Source organism: Arvicola amphibius, chromosome 1, assembly GCF_903992535.2.
Source record: "Arvicola amphibius chromosome 1, mArvAmp1.2, whole genome shotgun sequence".
NCBI lineage: Eukaryota > Metazoa > Chordata > Mammalia > Rodentia > Cricetidae > Arvicola > Arvicola amphibius.
The window spans coordinates 26,471,996-26,497,663 of NC_052047.1; the positions used below are offsets into that span (position 1 = coordinate 26,471,996).

Consider the following 25,668-nt stretch of genomic DNA (forward strand, 5'->3'; position numbering starts at 1 on the left):
AGCCTTCAGCATTTTTGATTGTCTTGTGGCGCAGCTAGTAACAGCATTTTCTGTTGCTTGCTGACCTTTCAATGCCTGGGACTTACACAGTGGGCTGAGGACGCTCATTCCCATGAGTTGTCTGACCTTCTCATGGGCAGCAAGGCACAGGTTTGCATAAGTGTATACATACATATCAGTAAGTAAATAAATGTAATTTAAGAGGTGCCACGGACCGGCTCAGGAGAGCCACTCAGACCATGGGAGAAGCAGGGTCTTGGTAACAGGAAGGAACAAGTTCGGCGAATGACAAACAGACACAACACACAAGAGAATGATTGGAATCTGCTGCGATTTTACTAAATTCTCATTTTTATTATATAGTATTCAAATAAAGAACAAACCAGAAGGTCATGTGTCATCAGTTAGCACAGTATGAAAGCTTCTCTTAGTCACATTTTCAGGGACAGGTGTTAGACATAAAACATCCTTAGAAAAGGAAATCCTGTCCTTGGGAACTTAAACCTCAGACAAGTGGTTTCATCTTAAGAATAGAAAGTTTCTGTCTCATTATCGCTATCATGGCCTTTCCTCTTTCTAACCCTTTCTTCATATCATCTAGTGACCAAATATGCCTAATCAGCTCTCTGCACCTCTTGAAATATACTTTTTAGTACCTTCTTATGCAGCAGACACCATGGAGGTTGGGATCTAGCAAGCCTATTCATAAAGTTCAAAGTATAACATAACAGTCTTTGTCCATCAACATTAACCCATCTATTCCCTTGCTCATCATACTCCCGTGTATGACAAAGGTTCTGCTGTAGTCTTATACATTCCCATTCTGTGCTTCCCTATCTCAAAGCTGTTCTTGAAGAGAATGTTCCTTGTCTTGTATATATAAAGACTATCATTATTATGAAAGAAATTGTGCAAAGAGCTCATATCCCACATAGCCAGCTAATCGAGAAACCTGTCTATGCCCCAAGGGCAGCCAATACCGGGCTGTCTGCCATTGACCTCCAGGAAGCCTAGTCCCATGGGACACGTAGCTCCCATCCGGCATGACATATGTCATGTCACACAGACGACACTGGAGTTGCTGTAGATGGAGCGGTGGGGCTGTGTCCCGTCACCCGGCTATCTTTACCCAAAATAATTACACGGAAACTGTATTCTTTTAAACACTGCCTGGCCCATTAGTTTCAGCCTCTTATTAGCTAATTAACCCATATTTACTAATCCGTGTAGCACCACGAGGTGTCGCTTACCAGGAGAGATCTTAACCTGCGTCCATCTCGGAGAGGAGAGGCATGGCGACTCACTATGGCGACTGCCTGAAGCGTCTCCCCAACTCTGCTTCCTTTCTCCCACAATTCTGTTCTGTCTACTCCGCCTATCTAATTTTCTGTCCTCTTAAAGGGCCAAGGCAGTTTTTTTATTAATCAATGAAAGTAACACATAGACACTCCTCCATCAAGTTGGTGTGGCAAAGAGGTTTCAAAATTTTATATGCTATTAAGAACATTTGTGAGGCTGGGTGTTTTGGTGCATCCTTTTAATCCTAGTACTAGATGGCAAAGCCAGGTTGATCTCTTTGTGTTAAAGGCCAATGTGGTCTACATAGAAAGTTCCAGGTCAACCAAGGGTACAGAGTAAGATACTATCTTAAAAACATTTGTTATCTGGTCATGATGGTACACATCTTTAATCCAGCATGTTGTGGGTAGACGCAGGAGGATCAAGAAGAGGTCAAGGCCACAGCTGCAGCTGCTGAGAATAAATACTAACTCAAAAGAAAACAAAAAAGCCCAAACATTTTTCACAGTATAATATTTTTAAATTAATGTTATATGTTATTCCTTTGGTCTCCTATGTCTTAGTTCAGGTTTCTATTGCTGCAGTGAAACCCAGGACTGGAAAGCAAGTTTGGAGAGGGAAGGGTTTGACTTGTACTTCCAAGTTGATCACTGAAGAAAGTGAGGGCTGATGCCCTCTTCTGGCCACTCAGCGTGAAGCACTCACATGGTGCTCAGACATGCAGGCAAAAACTCGCACATAAAAGAAAAATGAATATATCTAATAATTTATCTAATCTAAAAATTTACCTATTCAGTGAAATGATTTCTATGGTTTACCTTGTTGCTAATGTTGTTAATTGACTGTTCAGTAAGACAGTCTTATAAGTATGGCGTATGCATAATTAATATACTGTGAGTACATGATTTCTTTCTAAGGTGCACATTCGAGTCGCTTCCCCACCAATAAAATATCCTTGCTTCATGGGAATAAATATACCCACCAAAGAAGAGCTGATAGCTAATAAACCAGAATTTGATCATCTTGCAGAATACCTCGGTAGGTATTAAAATTCTGTAGATTTTAATTGTTGGTTTGTTTGTTTTAAATTTTAAGTGTACATTTGCGTACAACAGCAATAAGAAGCTGATTTCAAGATAAATCTGAGTGCTGGGATGTGGCTCAGCATTGTAGTTCTGGCACCACAAGTTTTGGGGACCATAGTTGAGTTCGCAGTTGCTGGGTAGGTATGGGTGCCTTTGTGATTCCAGAGTTCAGCATGTGGAGACCGTATGCCCAGAGTAAGCTGATTAGCTAGACGAATGGTCTCAGTGACTCTGAGACCCTTAACTGTAAATGGAGCCTTTCTGTCCTGTCATTTTCCGTTCTGTCCATCCCCCATGTCTCCTGCCATAGTCCTCCTGCAGCCTCTTTTAAAATAACCACTCTGAGGCTTAATATTAATTACAAACTGGCACATTCACTCAGGCTTATTAATTAGCTCTTACAACTAAATTATCTGTTTCATTAATTTGTGTATCGCCATGTGGCCCAAGGCTTACTGGTGGTTTTTTTGGCATATAGTCCTTATGTGGGTGTATGTTGTCTCCCTGACTCTGCCCTTCTTCTTCCTGTATGTGCTTGTATTTCCTGCCTGGCTATATTCTGCCTGACTATTGGCCAGTCATTTTCTTTATTAACCAATGGTAATTAAACATTCACAGCATACTGAAAGACATCCCATATCAATTAACCTTGGGCCTCTATAGACACACATGCACACATGTGCATGCACACATGCACATTGAGAGAAATGTCATTCACAATAGCAACAAAACTTACGTCTTTTAGAAGTAATTTAAACATAACGATTTCAGATTCTGCTGTGTGGTGTGGCCCTTGCCTTTAATTCTAACACTGGAATAGGAGCAGCTGGATCTCTCTGAGTTCAAGGCAACGGCTAAAGACATTTCTTTAAAAAAAAAAAAAAATGTCTGTAGCAAAAAGGCAGTCTCAGGGTGTTCTTGGTTTGTGATTTGGTGTTGAGTTCCAAGAAATGCATCCAGGCCTCAGAAGCACCAGAATCCATTTCCCTTCAAAACAACAGTTTGGTAAAAAGTTTTCAGACCAGGAAAATTAATGCAAAATTTCATGATAGAGCCACAAGTTCATGGTTGGCGTGTAAAATACAGTAAATAGAAACCACTGCCAAAACCTAAGAAGTTTGTTAAGTTTACAGAAGCAGTGAAGGACTCTTACACACATATAGAGTATGTGCTGTGAAATTGAAGTTTGTGCAGAGTGTGGAAAGAATGAAGTTATTATTCTGTTTAATAAAGAGTCAGAAACTTGGCTGGGTGGTTGTGGCACACACGTATATTCTCAGCACTCAGGAAGCAGAGGAGGTGGATCTCTGAGTTCCAGGCCAGCCTGCTATACAGAGTGAGTTCCAGGACAGCTGGGACTGTTTCACAGAGAAACCCTGTCTCAATACAGATGAAAAGGAAAATAACGAGAATCATCAAAAGGTACAGAAGGAAAAGGGACAGTGATGAAGATCTAGATGCTGACAGTGACTCAGGTGACGAGGTGGACACATAGGTGGCTGCCAGTACAGAGTCCACTGCAGAGGGCTCACAGAACACACGCACAACCTAATGAGAGCTTCAGAAAAGGCTGCTCAAAATTGACGGAACGGGTGGGTGAGCAGCATACATTCTTTATGACATTTGAGTAACAAGCATTCAGGTTTTCACAATGAAACTCTAGTTGCATGTACAGAATATATAAACTGGCATGTTATAATCCATGGAAATTGTTTAGAAAGCCATATTGCCTAATACCAAATTATCCCATGAAGCACATATTCTAATTGGTCTTAATAATAAAAACTCAAAGTCAGATATAGGAGTTAATGCTGAAAGATCAGCGAAGCAGATCAGGCAGCCACTAGAGTTTTCTTATCTCTACCAACGCTCATACCAAAGGGGCATTCATGTCTCTCTGGCTCTTCAGGATGAATCTCTGTACCTTTAGACTGCTCTGTGCTATCTCCTCTTGCCTATATTCTTCTATCCGCCCAGACAGATCACTCCCTAGTGCTGCCATTAAAGTCATACGGTACCAAGCGGGATCACCTTTGTGTGAGTTGTTTCTGTTTCAGACAGATTCAATCTTGCGTAACCCAGGGTGGCCTCGAACTTGAAGAGATCATCTGCCTCCTTCTGAATGCTGGGACTAAAGGTGTGCGCCTCTACTTGGCCTCTATGGCTAACTAGTGACTTAGTTCGGATCTTCAGGAAAGTTACTTTTTGTTAGATCAATAACAAAATATCACTACAATCCAGTATTGAGAATTTTTGTTTATATCAGAACTACATCATGGAAAAGTAACATGATTAACTCATAAACAGTACATTTCCACTAGCCTGACTTCAGGTATGTGGCTTCTATCTAGCAAAAGCCCCCTTACATCCTACAAAGCAAAAGTTTACTTTTATACATACATATACAAAGTTGTGTGTAGTGATTTCCCTTCAAAAATGTTTTTATACACTTTATTCCACGGTTTTTACCTTTACCAGTTTGGAAATAATATACTCAGAAAAAATTGTGTGGACTACATCATTAATAACTAGAAATAAAAATCCAAATTTCATGCTCAGGTGGAGATACTGCCTGTATCAGAAACTCCTGTGAGGGTTTCCTTCATAATCGCATCCTTTCCAGAATTCCATTGTTGTGAACTCCCGCTTGGCTGCCATTGTTTCTACTTATACACAGTGTAGGTTAGTCATTCCAGATCTACACAAAAGTAGATGGGAAGTACAGTAAATTTTACCATGCTCCTTATCTACGTTCCCAATTTTAGCTTACTATGTTTTCTTTGTAGGTATGTATGTATATGGGACTGTCTGTACATGTACGTATGTATGTATATATTTGCTGAGCCATAGAAATCAATGTGAAACCCTGAATTAAAAAAGTTATTTTTATTATATGTTAAGTAGACATTGAACACTATTCTAAAAAGTAAAAGTGCTAGGGCATTTTTTTATATTAGAGATTATATAATATGTAATTAGATGTAGGTCAAAGCAAGATCAGAAGAGAAATGACTAACACACACACAATCAGAACCCTCCCCCAGACCCTCCCCCCTTCCCCCCAGAGAATTAAATCCAGGGACTCCTGCTTCTAAAGAAGTATTTTATCCGAGGCCTCATTCTCAGGTCTTTCCCTCTCCTTTTAAAGGTTGGAATTGTCCTGGGTGACTTGACTAGAGATCATCTTGCCTCTGCTTCCCAGAAACTGGGATTACAGGTTAGAAATCATGGCGTGCAGCTTCCTTTTCAGGAAAGCCGAAGGAGAACTTTGCATGCTAATGTAAAGGATGCTTTCTGTAGTGGAGCGTGTTTTCCTCCCTAGAGCAAAAGCTCGTGACGTTTCCCTTTCCTCCTGCAGGAGCAAACAGTGTTATGTATCTGTCGGTGGAAGGACTGGTTTCATCTGTGCAACAAGACATCAAGTTCAAGAAGCAGAAAGTGAAAAGGCATGATATTACGATTCAGGAAAATGGCAATGGTCTGGAATGTTCTGAGAAGACGGGACACTGTACAGCCTGCCTCACTGGGCAGTACCCTGTGGACCTGGAGTGGTAGCTGCCTGGATGGAGTTCTTAAGACTGAACTCGATTAAGAAGTGGTTTCTATACTATCTGTTACTCAGTTGGTACAAAAGAGATACCACCTGCTTGTGTGTGTATACCTTTATAAGCTCTGAGAATTCCTGAGGTTACTAAATTGCTGTAATTGAATCATGATGCTTCCATGTAATACAACATGTACGGATTTTTTTAATACAAGGATTAACTTTTCACCTAGGAGAAGGCAGGAGGTGAATGGTATTTCCCAGGCCCATGCTTGAAGGGTTTGCAAGAGGTTAGATTAGGGATGTGGAATATACACAGGACAAGGGGCTTTATAATGTTCATGAAAAATCTGAATTCCTTGTGCCTCATAGAGATCTAATCTGTAGTCTAATCAGTAGGTGTGGCCGCCCCCTCCTGAGCACACACATTTGTGGTTCTGAGGACTAATGGACAACTCAAAACAAACAAATAAAAACTACTTGGGAAGCTGAGGCAGGGGATTCTTGGGTTCAAGGACAATCTGGATTTTCTGCCTGAAGATAAAAAGTGTCTTCCTGTGCCTCGGAGCCCCCATTTATTTAATGCATCTAATACACAGTAGGAATGTGGATACGTGTCATACGTAAGTGTTTAGAGGTATCATTTTCCCCTTATGTTTTAATAGCGCATGATCGTTAGGTTTTGCTAAATAAGTTTTCACTTTCATTAGGATGGAGGGAAGTGTTCAGATTTGCAGACCTCTGTCATCTCTTTGGGATACAGAATGATTGAAAAATGTATCTGAGGCCTTCTTTTTCCTACACTTGGACTCGAAGATGTGATCGATAATATTTAGTACCTTAGGATACAAGCCTAGCAAATAACTTAGTACATTGGAAGTAGAAAACAAAAATTTGAATTCCAAGCAAACCTTTGTCTTTAATTTGATTACATTTGACTATCTGAATTGAGTGCTTGATAGTTTACAGTCATGCATTCTGTATACATACAGACATAGGATTGAAATTGAGCAAATAGAAACATACTAGGGGCCGATTTTGTTTAATGGCTATGACAGCTACTGTTAGGGAATTTTTTACCTATACACAAGTGTTAGTCAGCTCATAATCATGTCTTTTCTGCTTTGTTTTGTTAGGTCTAGTGAGATTTTAGTTTCAATTTTTTTATGATGCAGATTTAGAAGATTGTGGTGATTTACTTACTAACTCATGTTTGTATAAGAGTTTTCACGTGCAAAAATAATTTTTTCTATATTGCCAAAATTTCTGTATATTTTCCCAACCCATTTAGAAACATAGTATTTATTAATAACTGAAATTATTAGTCTGCATTTGGTATATAGTCTTGTGTGTTACAGATTAGCAGGGCAAGATAAAATGTTAGTACTTTAAGGTCATGTGCTTTGGTGTCTGAAGTGCTCTTGTGACAGCTGCAGGCAGGTTGACATTGTATAGCCCTAGGGCCGTTTCAGTGGGTGGAGCCTTGTGTATTAAATTCATTACTCATGGTGGACTGGAGGGTAAGCCTTTAGGTCAGTTTTAAAATGGCCTTATTTAAATTCGATATTTTAAAAAGAAACTCAGGGAAAGTATTAAAACCAAAATCTCTAATTTGACTTTGTGTTTCTATAGTTTTTATTTTGTTTTATTGGGATACTTTTATAGAGGGAAATGATGTGGTCATTTGATAATTGTACAACTTTCTTAATTATTTCTTCATTGTAACCTTTTATTTCACAAGTTTCTGAATATGAATTAAATTAACATTTTTTACCAGTTTCAAGCCTTCTTTTATCTGCTTTAAATGTATATAACTAGAGTACAATATGCTGAAAAAAATGAAAAATGTTTGAACACAGTTAACGTCAGAAACTAATGTAAGCCTTTTTTTACCTTTATGTGACCTTTTTTGGTGACAAATATATGTAATAAGTATGGTGACATGTGTGCTTTTCAAAAATAGTGGTCATCGGTACATTATTATGGTAAACACCATGAAGACGGCAGCCTCGATCATACCTGGCACCAGCTAGTGAGATCTCATTTCTCTGATTCAGGCATTTTAATAAGTAGCCCATCTCTTATGAGCTGTGCAAACTCATGCCAAGTAGGAGGGCAGTAAAGTAACTTGAGAAGAGAATGCTGAATCAGCATAATGCAGAAAGGCTTCTTTGGAAACACTGGAGCCATGGTTGGGTGTTCAGAGTTTTCAAAGATCTTCAAAAATGCAAACAAAGGAAATAAAAGTGGATCTCCCTCATACCCCATACCATGGAGTCCTATGCAGTGTTAAAAAGAAACAAGCTGCCTACAGTGGTAGTGCACATCTTTAATTCGAGTACTCAGCAGGCAGCAGCAGGTAGATCTCAGTGAGCTCAAGGCCAACCTGGTCTGTGGAGTGAGTTCTCGGATGGCTAGGACTGTTAAATCAAGAAACAAACAAACAAAAGAAAAAAAAAAGCTGTGGAAATACAAGATTTAGATGCATATTAGCATGTAAAGGACTATACACATTGAATGATTTCAACTGGCTGGTTGTCTAGGGAGACAAAAACAGACAAACACAACAGTAGTATCAAGTTTCAGAGTAGAGACAGCACTATTGAAACACTGGATCCTAATGCCCACAGCATAAAATCTCCCGTTTCCAGCCTGCTGGAACTCAGAACTAGAAATTACGTTGCTCCCAAACTCCCAGCCTGCTGACCTGGCCTGGAGATTTCTGACTTGTGAGTCCCCGGGGTCTCACATGTAATTCCCTTAAAGACTCCATCTGTCTGGTTATTTACATCCTATTGCTTGTTTCCCTGGAGACTCCAATACTGTGGCTCATTTTCTCGAAAAAGCATGTCTTCCTTCTTTTTTTCAGTCACACCTCGCTGCCTTTTGAGCAGTGGACAGTAAATCCCATAATGCAGTTGTGGTGCATGCTTTGGGATAGGGTCAGCGATTGTGCTATACATTGTATTACTAAATTGCCACGTTCTGTTTAAGCCCACTGAGAAAGTTTTGGACCCCAAGCATCTTTGTCCGTTTTTTTGGTACAATGTCTCAATAGAAGGCCCCAGCTAGACTGAAAGTCAAGATGTGCACACCATGTTTGGCTTTTTGGTGTGTGTGTATGTGTATTGTATGCATGTAAGTATAGATGAACTGAGACACATCAGACTACCTGGAGCTGGAGTCAGGTGATTTTCAGCTGCCCGGCCTGAGTGCTATTGTGTGCTAGCTAGGACAGAACTTGGGTCCTCTGGAAGATCAAGTTCTATTAACTGCCGAACCATCTTTCCAGTTCATTTATGTTTGCACAAGAAGACAACTGTGGAAATCATTTCTGTTGTGTGGGTTCAGGCTACCAAACTTAAGTCCTTATGCTTGCTTGTGAGTGCCCATGCCACTGAGCCACCTTGCTGCCTCCCTAGGCATGTCTGTTTTAACATGCTGTTGGGAGTCTGCTTCTTGATGGAAAGTGTAGTCCACGCGGTCATGAAAGGATGGGGTGGAAGCTTGCGGGAGCCACCAGATTGGTTTGGAACCTGAGGGTCTGGCTAGCTGATCTATGTCCTGTGGCAACCTGGGTCACCCACCTTCACCAGGTGCCCTTCAGGGGCATGCCTTGTACCTACTTAGCTGCCTTTCAGTGAAAGACTTGGAAGCCCAGAGTGCATTGTAGCAAAGGTGACTGTGTGACGTATATCAAGGCGCTGAAGGATAATTCACCAGTATTTATAATGCCCAATATAGGTAGAGCCCTTAAAGCTGGATTTGTTGGCATCTAAATAGCATCATTTATAAAACATGTAAATCGGCAAGCCATTTAAACACGATGGTGTAACCCAAACTCTGGTTGTTAGATTTTTTGTTGTTCCTTAAAGGCCCCTTTTAAAAAGTCATAATTGAATTGCTTGTTTTCTTCTAAAGTATTTGGAGAGGGATTGGGGGACAGCAGGCTTGAGGAAGTCACAGGATTATCTTTCAGTTGGTTCTTTCCTCCCATCATGTGGATACCACGAATCGAACTCAGGCAAGTTCCTTTATTCACTGAGCCATCAAGCTGGTCCAAGCATGTCTGAGCATGGAATAAATGATGTTATTTATTGGAGAGAAAAATATATATACATAAATTCTATGACTGAACGAAAACCTAGACTAAGAAATAAATGGGAGGGGGATTTTTGTCTTTCTCTAGCTTTCTCACAGGAATTTTAAAGGACCTACATTATTACTGGTTAAATATTTGTGTATTATGTACACAGCATTCTGCCCACATGTATGCCTGCACACAGATGGCACCAGACCTCATCACAGATGGTTGTGAGCCACCACTTGGTTGCTTGGAACTGAACTCAGGACTCTGAAAGAATAGCCTCTGTTAACCTCTCAGCCATCTCTCCAGTCCTATGTAAATCATTTTAAAGTCACCATATAGGAACTTGACCACTTTATATGAATGTGTAACAAAAACTCCAGAAAAGAAAAAAAATTAAGTGATGTACTTTAAATTTAGTTGTATTAATGATATTTTCAAAAAATTTTTTTTACAAGATTTATTCTGGCCCATAGAGTTATTAAGAGAAATTGTTGTTCTTGAAGTAGACCTGAGTTAAATTCCCAGCACCCATATGGTGTGTCACAGATATCTACAACGCCGGATCCAGGGTTTCCAACATGCATACATGTGATACACATGCACATAGACAAAAAAATTCATATACATACAGTAAATCTACAAAAATTCTATTTAAATTTTCTACTCATGAATGTTTACCTGCATGTATTTATTTGCCATATTCATTTCAGTGGTCAGAAGAGCTAATAGGATCCCTAGAAACTAGAGTTGGAAAGCAGATAAGCTGTCAGGTGATGCTGGGAATTGAACCCCAGTCCTTTGGCAACTAGTGTTTAACCACCTCTCCAGCCCCTTTATTGGTTTGGGGTTTTTTTGTTGTTGTTGTTTTGTTTTGTTTAAGACAGGGTTTCTCTGTAACTTTGGAGCCTGTTCTGGAACTCTGTTTATCAGGCTAGCCTTGAACTCAGAGATCCACCCGCCTCTAGCTCCAAGTGCTGGGATTAAAGACATGCACCACTACCACCATTTGCTATAAATCTACATTTCTACCTGTTTAATTCTATTATGTATGTGTCACATCATTCCCACATGTTTAAGTTCTGATCCAATGTTGATTCAACCATCATCAAATTAATTTTTTATGTCAGTGTTTTCCACAAATTGCCGTAGGTATTTTGTAAGTCTAGAGCATCAGTTATGGATCTTTGATACAGCTTTTTGTTTATTTTAATAACAAAAATTACTGCCCTTACCATAAGGACAATAAGAGATAATTTATTCTCAGCCAAAAATGAGAGGTCAGGTTCCAGGAACACAGATTAGGTTACCCTAAAAATCGTGTCCAGGCATGGAAGCAGTTCTATGAGGTTATATAGCTGAAAGACAGAGGAAAGTAAAAAAACAAGTCATCTTCTAAGTCCGTTGGAGGGAATTAGGTAGGTGGAGTGCAGCAAATCTAGAAACATTCCATCTAAGTGTGGGGGTCCCGAGATGGCATTCGAGCTGTGGGCTTGGTGGAAGCTAGGCTGTCGCTCATGTCCAGAGAGGTTTCAGCTGACAGACACTGAGGATGTCGGCAGACAGCTGTGTAGAGAGGTTTTTCTTTGGACCACCAGCTCACAAAAAAATGACATGGAGACTTAATTATGAAAGCTCGGCCTATAGCTTAAGCATATTCCTCACTAGTTCTTATAACTTAAATTAACCCATTTATATTAGTCTGTGTTCTAGTGCATGGTGTTACCTCTCCCATCTTGCACCTCCTGTCTTTCCTGTGTCTCCTGTGTGCCTGGATTCTCTTCCTCTTCCTCTCTCTCCCAGGAAATCCTACCTATACCTCCTGCCTAGCTATTGACTGTTCAACTTTTTTTTTTAATATTTATTTATTTATTATGTATACAACATTCTGTCTGTGTGTATGCTTGCAGGCCAGAAGAGGGCACCAGACCCCATTATAGATGGTTGTGAGCCACCATGTGGTTGACTGGGAATAGAACTCAAGACCTTTGGAAGAGCAGGCAATGCTCTTAACCTCTGAGCCATCTCTCCAGCCCCCTGTTCAGCTTTTTTTTTTTACAGCAACCACTGCTGCACACCTTCACACAGTGTACAAGTGTCTCACAACACAGGTGGGCAATAAACCTGCTGTCGGGATATCCCAAGATAGTTCAAGTCTGCAGATCCCAGTCAACCCTGCAGACTCATTTCATGAGTTGGTCTGCCTTCCCTTGCAGAATCTCTGACAGAGACATAGCTTTCATCTGGGCACTTCCTTTCAGTTTGGGATTCAGCAAATCCCAAACTGGGATTTGACTAAGTGGGCGTGGGGTAAGCCTTGTCTCATCTAGCCTGTTGAATTCCTCCCTAATGCTCATTCTGGTTAACTCCAAGAATGTGCACCTCTCCTGCGGGGTTGCTTGCACTAGCCAGGTTGGGAGTGAATTGTTCAGATCTCCTCGAACCTAGAACGGTTCTTGAGTCTGGGAGGAAAGAAAAGGGACCACGTGTTAGACCTTTGGGAGCTCACTTAAATACACTGTGGGAGTGGTCCTGTTGGCCTGACCCTCCCCCGGGAGAGGTCAGGACCAGGCATGCTGGGACTTGGAGTCCAGACCAATACAACTCTCAGCCTGAGGGCTAGGATAGATTAGAGGGGTTGGGGTCTAAGCTCCCAATTTAACAATTTTTATCATTTAGGTTGTGCTTTTTAAGGATAGACTAAAGGGTTTTACTAATAGAATATTTAAATTTCTCGAATAAAGACCACATTTGTCTTTAAAAAGAAAACAGCTGAAGCATATAGCGGTTAAATCAAAGAAAAGCACGAAGACATCATTGCAGTACTTGTTAAGTTTTTTTAAAATGTTGTATTTCTGTACATTAAGTGTTAAGAGCTCTCAGATATTCGCTGGGCTCAAGATGAAAGGGTTATGTAAGTCTTGGTGTTTAAGTGTATTTGAGGCTGTCAAGTGGGAGGGAGATGGGGACTTGAGAGATTTTAGGCATTTTGTTAGTTTTAGGCCATTTCTCCTCCGGGGCACATTCCCACTCAGCTACTTTCCTCCACTCCCGGGGAATTTTCTGGGAATTTCAGGAGGCCCCGGGTGCTTAGTGTCCAAAGCACGTCTCCCTGCACGTGGACCACACGTGTGCAGTATCCGGTACCATGGCTCCAACGTGGGTTAGCCAGCCGGGCACTGTACCGGGAGGGTTGCAATCCGACCCCGGAGCTGCACGAGTCCACGCCAAGCATACAAATCCCTGCTGGAGGGTGTGTGTGTGAGGACACCAGCGGGTCAGAAAGCCTGCTACTCACCCTCAGCTGTCGCCATGATCCTAGGTGGGATGAAGGTGCAAGACGGCGCGGGAAAGTGAAGCAGCGGTCGGTAAAACGACATCGAATAGAGGATTAGAAGGTCGGGGAAGGGCGGTGCAGAGAAGAGGCGCAGCCGCTAAACCTGAGCTACAGCGAAGTACCGGACTGTCCGCGGCCGGTGCTGGGATCGCCTGCCATAGTATTCCCGCCGCGCATGCGCGCCGACCAGACACCACTTCCGGGTGGCTCAGCGTCTCAATCCCCAGCGGCGAAAAGTGGCGCGCAGGCTTCGGCCCGGAGAGGGTTCAGTGTTGGAGCGTCCCATGTCCCGTCGGCCGGGGGAAAGCGTGCGACCTGGGTGGAGTACACACAGCTCAAATCTTCTGAGGGGTAAACACCACCAACTGCGCTCCTCTCATCACCGACGTCTTGGGTGCGGAAAATAACGGAGATTTCCACGTGTGGGAACACTAGGGTTCCAGGCGTCTCCGGCGGCCAGCTAGCCCCACCCCCTTGGCTCCATAGCCCCGCCCCCGTTCACCGCCGTAGCGGATTGGCCGGGCGCTGGAGGCCAAGCTGGCACCGCCCCTTTGAAAGCGCGCGCCGCCGCAGTTGCGAGAACCTAGCCCGCGGGGAAGGAGGAGGCAGTCGGCCGCGTGAGCTTCTGCAGCTTACTAGAGCCCAGCGGACAGCTGGTTGGCGCTCGGACCACGCCGCGGCAGCAGGTCCGTCCACGTGCTTTCGTCGGCGCCATGGACATGGAGGAGTCGGGGATGCGTGAGGAATGTGGCGTGTTTGGGTGCATCGCTTCTGGAGAGTGGCCCACGCAGCTAGATGTGCCGCATGTGATTACTGTGGGACTCCAAGGGCTGCAGCACCGGTGAGCAACAGGATGAGGGGTAGGGGTGGAGTGGCAAGTCTTTGCTCAGCTTCGCGCGCGGCTTCCCAGCTCTGGAGACCGCAGGACTAGGAGGGTGGATCTTGCGAAACAGGATCAGTACCTGCGCAGGGAATTGTCCAAGTGGGCGTGGGGTACGCCTTGTCTCATAGACGTTAACCTAGCCTGTCGAATTCCTCCCTAATGCTCATTCTGGTTAACTCCAAGAATGTGCACCTCTCCTGCGGGGTTGCTTGCACTAGCCAGGTTGGAAGGGGATTGTTCAGATCTCCTCGAACCTAGAACTGTTCTTGAGATAAAGTTCTGTAAGATGGTAGTGGCTGGTGAAGGTCCACCAACACTTTTAGTCTTTTGCGCCTGGCCTCCAGCTTGCAGAATCTTTATTTGCAAAGGCAGAGCTAATGAGCAGATTGTTAGCCTGAAAGCAGTTATCGATTTGGGGACCCTAGAGTTCAGACCCAGGGAATGAGGTCTAGTTCGTATTCAGAATGAGTCACCATAGTAGTAGATTTCTTATACCTTAACTTCATAGGGCGCAGATCGATTGGTAAGCTTTTTCTTAAATTTGTTTTGTTTTGTGTTTTGTTTTTTCGAGACAGGGTTTCTCTGTAGCTTTGGAACCTGTTCTGGAACTAGCTCTTGTACACCGGACTGGCTTCGAACTCAAAGAGATCGGCCTGCCTCTGCCTTTGCCTCTGCCTCCACCGCCTGGCTATGATTGATAAACTTTTAAATAATAAATGAACTCAGTAAGAGCCATTAGTGAACTCCCTGTAAAGGGAGAGAGGAGGAGTGCTTGATGTCAAGATACATATTGACTTGGAAAAACTGGGAGATGCCTTCGAGGAAACCAAACCAAAACAACAAAACCTTTGCTGTCATAATCTCTGTGTTTCTTACCACCTGACTTAACGGGCAGTTAGTATAAATCTATTGAAGGAAATAATACAGGGTTTGTGTGTTTCCCCAGAATCTCACAATGGAGCTGAGCAATGACATCAGCGGTGTGGGGGCCACAGGTATCAGTGCATCCTAGTGATTTCCTTTCCCACCAACCTTCCCTTTGCCTTTCTCACAGTCCTAAATGTTTGTTTGGAGTTTCACAAGCTGCATACCTTTTGTTTATTAAAAAGCGTCCAAGAGCCAGCACTCACCGACATCTGCCTGTCTCTGCCTCCCAAGTGCTGGAATTAAAAGCATGTGCTACCACTGCCAGACTGTATTACATTTTAAATTATTGAGATCTGGGAATGTGCTCAATTGTTGAACACTTGCCTAGATTGGTGAAGGCCCTCGGGTCAGTTCTTAGTATTTGAGAGAGAGAGAGAGAGAGAGAGAGAGAGAGAGAGAGAGAGAGAGAGAGATTTAAATCTGATTGTGTGATTCTGAGGAGCAGTTGTCTATACCACTTTTGGATTTATTCGAATATCACATTAGGAGCAGTGGGAATGGAGGTAGAGAATTTTAGACAACAGAGGGAAGTGATTCCACCTTTTTCTCCACTATGTTTACATTGTGGTCAGTTACTCAGAAATTTCCCTTATATACTTCATTTGTCTTTCTATTTTTTTAAATTTGCTTGTGTAGGGAACTATATATTGTTTCTCTTTTTAAGTTAACTACAGTTTGCCAAGTGAGTGGCACAAGCCTCTAATCCCTCAGCATTGGAGATGTGGGGGTAAACAGATCTCATGAGTTTTAGGCCACGAAGTGAGTTCCAGGCCAGCCAGAGCTACACAGAGAGACCCTGTCTCAATAAATAAATAGAGTTTGATTTTTAGTTGCATGTCCTACATTATGTTTCCTGTAGCTGCTCTTATATGAAGAACTATGAGATTAGACAATGTAAGGACAATGAAGATAAGATGTGTTAGTGGCATCAACGGATTGTATTATATAGTGGAGTGTTTAATCTCAGCATTGGCAAAAACACAAAGCAAGACTCGCTCCCAAGGGAGGGAGGGAGGATTTACTTTAGTAGGATGGCTTAACAAACTAAGCAGATCGTTGTTAGGAGACTTGGGTTGAAAATAGGATTGTGATACTTCTTTTTCTTTCGAACAGCAATGATAACCTAATTTCTGGGGAATAAGCGTACTAGAAAACGACTTATGATTTTCTTGAGTAAGAATCATTAAAGTTTATCTAGTTCTCACAACAAATCCTAGTTGAAACAAAATTTTAAATTAGAGGAAAGTCCTTACTCTGGAAGAATTTATTTTAATTGGAAAATCAATGGAACACCCTTATGCTTAGAAGATAGTAATTGCCCACTACCCTAAAATAGCAGATCAGTGTAAAAAAAAATGAACACATTTTGAGAGAGGGTGTGCTCAGGATTGTATAAGGTCCTCCCATTGGCTAATCATGCACTGTGCCACCAAGCTACACTTCCAGCCCAAGAACTCATCTACATACATGACATTGAGCATGGAACTATTGAATCCTGAAACCTACAATGGTAATCCAAGACATTGTACCATTATGGTATATAGTAGAATTATAGACTCTATTTCTTCATAAGACGGGTGACTGTAGAAGCCCCCCATTTTAGTTATCACATGAGGATGTACTCAAAATCACCATTACCTTGTGGGTTTGAAAACATCAGGTCTAATATTTTGCAGAGTTCTGAACAAACTAAACTACTTTGCTAAATCATTCTTACCTTTAAATTATCGTCATATCTTATTGTAGATGAAATTCCTGCCCCACCTAGTCCTGCAGCTGTTCAGTCCCAAATAAACATACAGAGGTTTATATTATAAACCATTTTCTATGGCTCAGGCCTATTACTAAATAGCTCTTACAACTTAAATTAGCCCATTCTTATGTTTATCCATGTGGCTTGGTACCATTTCTCAGTAAGTCATCCTCATCTTGCTTCCTTTTTGTACGTGGTTGGTGACTGTGTCTCTGCATTTCTTCTTCCCAGAATTCTCCTAGTCCTTTTCCCCATCCTATACTCATGACTGGTTACTGACCAATCAGCATTTTATTAGGTCAGTGCAAGTGACAAATCTTTACTGTGTACAAGAACATTATCCCACAGCATCTTATGGAGAGTAGAATGGTCTGGACTTATTTGAAACTCCATAAAAGAAATTACTAGACACATTACATGGACTTCCATGTATAGGTTTTTTGTGTAATGTAGATACAATTTATCCTCAAAAGATTTGTATATGGGAAGGTGTCCTCAGTGTGGCAGTACTCTAGTGATATATTTTAAAGGTGGCAGTGATGCACACTTTCAATCCCAACATTTGGGAACCACAGGCAGTTGGATCTCTGAGTTCATGGCCAATCCTGGTCTACAGGGGGATTCCAGGACAGCCAGGGCTACACAAAAACCCTGTCTCCATAAACTGAGAAAGAGATGGAGTTTGCAGGAAGGTGAATGCTAGGTATTGTGGACTGTGGTGGCCTCGCTGAGTTGGTTCTCTGAGAGCAGGTTGTTGTTATGAGGGTGAGCCTAACCCTTGCATTGTTTGGCCTCTCTCCACCTTACCTTTCCCCTCTTCCTTCCTACCCATCTCACTTGACCTTTACCACGAAGTGCTTCACCAAAGCTAAACTGCTGGGACTTCCTGAAAAGATGGGCTTTCAGCCTCTCAAACTGACCAAAATAACCATTTTAAAGAAACAAAGTGTCTAACTTGGGCATGGTAAACTGGCCTTTAATCCCAGCATTTGGGAGGTAGAGACAGGGGCATCTTTTGAGTTCGAGGTCTGATCCGTCTGCAGTGCAAATTTCAGGATAGACGAGGCTACACAGAGAAACCCTGTCTCAGAGAAAACCAAAACAGAACAAAGTGCTTTACCTGCTGTATATCGTTAATAGTGACTGAAAATAGGTGATGGATGTTGTTAGATACGAGATGAGCGTGCCCTCTGTCAGGGCGCTATCAAGGCCCCAGGAGAGGAATCAAAACCAACAACTAATCAGTATTTTTAGACTTCTGAACATTTGGGAAATTTACTGATTGAGTTGAGGTCCTGTTGGAAGAAACATTCTGTAGAATCTTCCATTTCTGCTGTGCTTTGGGGAAACTGCTTTATAATGATCTCAGAAGAAATTTTCTTGAGAGGTGCAGGCCCTGGTTCTACCACAGCCCCAGAGGGAGAGACAGCCTGCTTGGGATACAGTTTCAGCCCTTTTCCCAGAGTTGTGGAGGAACACACAGGAGGTTATCAGAGAACTTGTTTGGGGTGCTGAATTAAGCTTGTTAATGTTAGCCAATAAGCTGAAACACCAGCTTAATCTTGGGCATTTCTTAGAACTTCTAAATTTGTTTTCTCGTGTCATAGACTACACCTAAGCATTTTAAAGTTCTAGTGTTGCAACTTAGTCGGTTCAGAATGATGCTTTTATGTAGATAAGCTAGCATCAATCTCTTTTCCATGATGGATTCTCTGGAGGTCAAAGGTGGGACAAATCATCTGACCTACAGTTTATATTCAAGAAAAAATGGTAATGTAAGATTTTCACCTCACTTGAGTTAAAAGAGTTGAGAAGTAGGAGTCAGGCATCAAGTTTCCTCTACTCCTACACTGTGGCTGTCACAGAAGCATGGGGATATGTATTCTGAGAACTGCATCATTAGGCCATTTTGTTGCTATGCTCATCATCGCTCTTAGTGTACAAGTTTGCTCAGGTCAGTCATTCGGCAAAGAGTCGTGATTCAATCAGGAGACCTGGTAAACACTGGATGTAGAAGGTCGCTGCTACAGTAACAGGGCAGTTGTTTACATCATGGGAGCCTTTTTATGAGGAGCAGAGAGCACGGAAATAATGCTGCCAAATTCAGTCTCGCAAGGACAAAAACAGTCACATCGTTGTCTGCTACCATTATTGTTATCAGGTGCTATATACTTGATGATTGTGCTGTACTTTCAAATGACGGGCAGCGTGGCTTTCTTGTCAACAACATGACCAACAATGCAGTGTTTTGTCCTGTGGCGCTTTGGGATGTTACTAAGTGATAGTTTTCAGCTCCTTTGTAATTTTACAGAATCACTCTTGTATATACCATCCGTCTCTTACCAAAATGTCACACAGCACAGCTTTGTTGAGTTCCTGCTGTGTACATACAGGGCACCTTGATAGTAGGGGAACACAGGGTAAACATGGCTTCTGCCCTCTTAGAAGCATATGACCCACTATTCAGAAGCACAGGCTTTGCCAGGCCCCAGTTTCCATCTTTTTGAATTGGCCATAATGATCATACCTACCTCATAACTTGTACAGATGAAATTCTTGTATATAAACTGAATACCTTGGTATAGGTAGGTATGCCCTTTGTCTCTGTCCCACCCTTGGGTATGCACTCAACAGAGATGCATACAGATGTTCTTTGACTCGCAAACAGTTACTCATAAGGGCCTCAATTTGAAAAAAAGAACTGGAATATTATAGTGGAGTGGCATGGGGAAGTACTGGGATGCATGCTGGTACAGTTGACTATTCCAGAGTAATACAAAGAAAAAAGCACAATTAGGGATGGATCTCCTAAACATTGCTGGATGAGAAACTTGACATTTGAAAGTTCACACTAAGGAGAAAGAAAGCACAAATCTTAAGCTAATCTATGATGAGAGTGATGGTCTTTATGGAGTGGAGTCAGTAGCCAGCCGCCTTGTAGGGGTCTGGTATTTGTTAGTCTGGAATTTTAATTTTTGTTGTTTCACATACTTTTGCCATGTAGCCCAGGCTGGCCTTGGACTTGGGATCTCGTAGCTTCCTGTATACTGGCCTAGTCATATGCTGTATTTTGCTTTGGATGCTGGTCACATGGTGTGCTGTCTGATTAAGAGCAGAGACTAGAGCTCAGTTTTTTCGATCTTCAGTGCTGTGGACTTTCCTGTGCATAGGGAGCCATCTTTCTCCATGTGTTCTGTCTCCATGGTTTCAACCCATAAATACCGGGAGTATTTTTTTTTAACTATCTGTACTGAACAATAAAAAGACTTTTTCATGTCATTGATTTTTAGACAAACTGTAACTATTTCATATATATAATATTTTGTATTGTATATTATCAGCAATCAAGAGATGGCTTATAATGTATAGGAGGAGAGGTACAGATTATAAACAATACTATATCTTTTTATATAAAGAACTTGAATGTCTTCATAATTGGGTTTCTTTTCTTTATTGCTTTGAACTACCCTCTCTAGTTTTTGGTTTGGCCGTGTTTTGCTCTTTAAGACAGGGTCTCACTTTGTCCCAGGCTGGACTGGAGTTCTACTTCATCTCAGGTGGGTCTTCCCTCAGCCTCCCGAGGCCGGGGTTTATAACGGAATGAGTTGTCACATCTAGATTGCTGGTTCATTTCATAATTTTTATTGGCATAATTCTAAAGAGACCTCAGAGTTTGACCTATCTGCAGACTTATAAAAACAGTATACCTTCTTTAGACAAAGCCAAATTTTACAGCTTACTAATCTGCGTGTTCTTTTCCTTGTATATCCTCGTGTGTAATTTTCGCGGGTGCAGCTATTGCAGTTCCCTGACTGGGAATGCGTCCAGTTACTTCTAGAGTTCCTGTTCCTCTTGAGCTGTGAACTGTTTTCCCAGCATTCTCTAGTCTTAAATAGTTCACAGTGTATTTGGTCTAATTTGTCAGGGACGAGGCTAAATATCTCTTATCAGGAAAAAGCAACAAAAGTTTTCCACAGAGAAAAAGCCTTGGCGTTTCTCAGGCTGACTATCTTCACGTGCTTTTCTCTCGTCACTCACGGTTCCTTGGCTTCCCAATGACCTTCAGATAATTCTTAGACGGACAGAAGAGGATTAATATTAGTGTTCACATATCTCAAACTAGAAGTATGTAAGTGATTAGAGAAATTAAGGCTGGGATTAAAGGTGTGTGCCGCCATCCAACTGATGTTCTTTTTGAGACAAGATCTTTCTATGTAACCCTGAGTGTCCTGCAGTTTCTATGTAGACCAGTCTATCATCAAACTCAGAGAGATTCACCTGTCTCTGTCCCCTGAGAGCTTGAATTAAAGGCATATACCACCATGCCCATAATGTTTTTTAAACTAAAAAATGATTTGTTTAATATGCCAGTGAAGCAAAATGTTGTTAGGCTATGTAATAGTAGGTGTGAGGAGAACTACCCCAGACTGTTAAGGACATGTTTGCACAATGAGTCCATAATGACGTTTAGATTGTGGCAACATCAAGACCTTAAATGATTGCACTCTGGAGTCATGTAGGCGGAATCACATAGGCCGCTAATATACAGTATCTTTGTATGTCTTCCTGTGTAGCCTTGGCTGGCCCAGAACTTTCTATGTTGACCATGCTAGACTTGAACTTATAGATCCATCTGCCTCTGCCTCCCCAGTTCTGGGATTAAAAGCATAAGCCACCATACCCTGCCATTCTCTTCTTCGTGTAAATTGACCTGAGTACTGAATCCTATGACTCTAACCATACAGGGTTAGAATTCTGTAAACCTCTGATTATATTTTTTTTGCCATAGATCAATATATAACTTTTATGTGTGTTTCTGTTTAATGTGATGGATTCATTAACATTGAATTCACTGCCAACAGTGAATGTAAACCATGGCAGAATGAAGGTTATCTGATGCCTTCTCCCTAGGTTTCAGCCTCACCTAACCCTTAGAGGCTCTAGATAGCAGGGCAGCATTGCACTTGGGTCATTGCAGAAATAAAAGTTACCCAAAAAGTTCCAAAGTGTGGAAAACCATGGTGGCACATAGCACTTGGGTGGCAGGGATGAATCAGAAGTCCACAGTTATCCTCAGCTACTTAAGAAGTTAGAGGCCAGTCTGAGATAAGTGAAACCCTCTACAAACAAACACAACTAATTAGAGCTTGTACATTGGAAAATCTCCTTGTTATTCAAGTGTAATGAAGTAACCTTAGCTCAAGGGCATAGCTTATAGGCTACATTGACTTTTCAAGTATATTCCAACTTTTTTATTAGTGTTTTTACACCTTAGGTTCATGACTTTTCACTTTTACTCTGTCAATACTCCCAGAAAGACAAATGTTTGAGGAAGGAATTAATTTCTGGAGCATATGTATGTGGGTGTTCGTTTGTCAGCGTGAGAATACAGTCATCAATGTTGAAAACAGAACAAGAAACCACAACAACTTGTGTTTACACTACGATAGCTCCAGTAAAGGCAAGGTCTTGCCTTGTCCTTGTCTGCCTTTAACTGAGAATGCCTGTGTCGGGATAATTGCAGATAGCAAATGACCCTTGAGAACAGCTCCAGAGCTGAATTTCCTGTTGCAAAATTAATAAGTAATGACCAGCTGTACCTTGTTACTGTAGCAAAGCTACATATGCTGGAATAGTGGATTGTTGGCATGGCCTTTTGAAAAGAAGTAAAAATGTCTTCTCCCCGTTGGTGAAAGACTCAAGTTTTCATTTTCTTATGTATAAAGTCTCAGACAAGGAAGAAAATACTATTCTGGGATATTTAATGAAATCAGTTGCTCGGGGTTGTCTTGGTAAACCAGTACATCTTTTAATAAATGCTGGTGTACGGGGTATGGGAGGAGAGGTGTTACTCAGCAACGCTTCGTAATGAGCCCTCATCTCAAAGTTTGCTCGGTTTTAGTGCCAAATGGTTTTCAGACCTCAAGGAAATTTGAACATCTGTTTAAGTCACTGTAACTGGGTAGATTCGTCAAAGATTCTGTTAGGAAGGTAAAATAATTCCGTTGTTGGAAAACATTTATACCCCAGAGAATGGAAAACAGGTTCAACACAAAGTCAGGTACTCGCTGAGGATAAACAGTGTGCAAGCTCTTTTACACAATTGAAACACGTTACCGTGTGACCTAGCAGTTTCACACGGTGGATCCCCGAAAGAGTCAGAAGCAGGAACCCAGACCTGTGAGTGCTGTTGTTCATAGCAGCATTTCTAAAATAGCCAAAAGGCAGAAAGAACCCCAGGGATTGTTGACAGGTGACTAGCTATGCAAAGCGTGGCACGGATTTACCCTACAATGTGCATGAACCTGGAAGACATTATGCTAAATGAAGAGCTAAACCGTTGTGCAACACTGCATACATGAATAATCACATTGATGGAAGCAAAGGACAGTGGGAAGCCCAGAAAGGAGAATGCGAGTCTCCTTAACAGATCCAGGTATTTCAGTGTGATATCCGTCAACTAGTGAATGGAAGAAAATTAGTTTATCTTTCAAACAATAGTATTCAACCTCAAAAGAGAATTGGAAATGCCAGTCTGTCTGCAGTTTGATTCAAATTTCAAAGCTAATTTTAAGGAAAAGAAACCAGGGACAAAAGGCCATAAAGTATGATACCATTTATGAGACATTTCCAGGATGAGCAAATCTGAAGTGGTTGCTAGGGACTGCAAATGGTCCTCCAGGCAGTAAAGTGTCTACTGCAGATGCAGGGTCTTTGCATCCTGCATCACAGGATGCTGTGAAATCTGATATTTGTGACTAGGATGACTTTGAATATACAAAATATGTGCTGTGAGAGTAACAACTGACATGCCCCACTCATCAGAAGTTAGTGACATTTTTAAGTTCAGTAAGGCATTTTAGTACAGCCAGAGTTTAAGAGTTCTTCTCAGATGAACGTTTCACTTGTGGATTCTTTTGTTTTTGTTTTTTGATTGTTTCTTTAGGCTGAACATCTGAGTAACTGTTCAGCAGGATCCATTCTGCTCGTGCAGTACTAGTTTAGTGTACCTAATTTCCATTCCTCCAAATCAGAATTGACCTATTACTGTCCTTCAAATAGCCATGCCTAAGAAACAGAAGATACTGTGTTTCCAGCCATATAAATGGCAGCTGAGACTGCAGGTGGATCAAGTCAGTTTTGTTTCCTCTTGTCTGTACTTCAAACTCAGGAAGAAATACAAATCTTTTTTTTTTTAAGCTTCAAAGAAATAATAATTATTCCAGCCATTCCATTTTACTCAGCGTAACAGGAGACTGGGAGTTGGTTTCCCTGGCTTCATTAGCCATGGGCTTTTAAGCAGTGACTTACTGGATGGAACCAGCTCATTTGTGGTCTCCAAGTGGAATCAAATTGGTTTTTGTGTGCTATGCTCCTGGTCCTCTGCTGGTCCTATTCTCTGAGTATGGCAACCTCGCTGAGATTCCCACCACCAGCTGTGCTTGAGGAGGGTTAAGAATGTGGGTGCTGGGGGCTGGAGAGATGGATGGCTCAACACTTAAGTCGATGGCTGCTTTCCCAGAGGTCCTGAGTTCAATTGCTAGCAACCACATGTTGGCTCACAACCATCTGTAATGAGATCTGGTACCCATGCGGGAGGAACACTGTATTTATAATAGATAAATAAATCACAAATCTTTTCTTTTGAAGAGTGTAGGTGCTGAACTGATTGTAACCTAAAATTCAGTGCTTCCCAACCTTCCTAATGCCTCATCTCATGACCTCATCTAAACCCAATTTCCAAAGCCATTCCCACGAATCCCATCACCCTGGGAGTTAGGGCTTCAATACATAATTTCCTGGGAGCTGGGAGAGGCACAATTTAGTCTACGTGTCACTGTACCGTATAATAATGTTTTGTCTTACACCTGAAGGCGGAGCATCACTTTTCCTACATCAGGGCTTTGCTGTCTTCTGACTTGTGGCTTCCTGAGTCACCCTGGGTGCCATCTCCATCAGCAACTATAGGAGCATAAGGAGATTTTATTCCCTTTCAGAATTTCACTTTAAAACCACTAATGCTCTGTGTGATTGTCTGTTTAGATTCCTCACCTAAGCATCATTTTGCCCTAGGTCATTAGTAGCTATTGACTATATGTAAGTTTCGCAGTCTTCTCCCCTAGTCTCCATCCACTCCTTTCAGTAACATCACTGTACTCCCTGTGGGTAGCTTTATCAGTAGACACCTTACATTTAAATTTTAATGTGAATAGCTGCATAAACAGCTAATAGACTTTGTCTTCTACTTCCTTGAAAGTTCCAGTCTTGCCTGCTATTCGCTCCTGTCTTCTTTAGATACACACAGAGTCGCACCGTTTAAGCCACTAATACAATCTTTAGGAAGGTGCACGGTGAGGTCTTGAGGACCACCTTGCCCGAGCCTCCCATTTTAGGCAACAGTTTCTGTGCTTGGCTGCTTCGGGGTTCAGTCCATCTTCTGAGAGACTGACTTAGAAGTTGGCTTCCTGACCGCCGGTCCAGAGCTCATTCGGTTCATTTTACGTTACCTGTGTGTGCATTGTATCTCTGTACTTGTAGCTGCGTTGACTTTTAAAGGACTTTCTGATGTTTGACCGAAGACTTACCCACCCCTAATGATTTCTTCCCTGCCATTTTTAGATTTACTGTGTTATGCAGTTGATATGACAGCTTACCTTAATTTCTGTGATCTGAGATTGTGTGTTGGGCCTTTGAAAATTTTATCTATTCTGAAATTGTTCTGAAAAAGCCTACTTTATTTCTTTCTTCCTTCC

General features: G+C 41.8%; 2 protein-coding genes and 1 long non-coding RNA gene across 3 annotated transcripts in view; 2 read left to right on the top strand and 1 right to left on the bottom strand.

The window, feature by feature from the left end:
• Positions 1–6,420, top strand: part of LOC119808541 (amidophosphoribosyltransferase-like) — a 30,792-nt gene extending 24,372 nt beyond the window's left edge. The window contains exons 10-11 of the mRNA XM_038321066.1: positions 2,217–2,337; positions 5,743–6,420. Of these exons, the coding sequence (XP_038176994.1) occupies positions 2,217–2,337; positions 5,743–5,939 (318 nt within the window). The 3' untranslated portion in view covers positions 5,940–6,420. The remainder of the gene's footprint in view (positions 1–2,216; positions 2,338–5,742) is intronic.
• Positions 6,421–8,237: 1,817 nt separating this feature from the next.
• On the bottom strand, positions 8,238–13,801 carry LOC119814224. Its single transcript, XR_005285377.1, has 2 exons — positions 13,314–13,801; positions 8,238–9,997 (listed from the first exon to the last, which is right to left on the bottom strand). It is a non-coding gene; the product is annotated as an uncharacterized LOC119814224 (long non-coding RNA).
• LOC119814219 (amidophosphoribosyltransferase) overlaps positions 13,239–25,668 on the top strand; it is a 32,210-nt gene continuing 19,780 nt past the window's right edge. Inside the window, exon 1 of the mRNA XM_038329708.1 lies at positions 13,239–14,193. Within this exon, the coding sequence (XP_038185636.1) occupies positions 14,066–14,193 (128 nt within the window). The 5' untranslated portion in view covers positions 13,239–14,065. The remainder of the gene's footprint in view (positions 14,194–25,668) is intronic.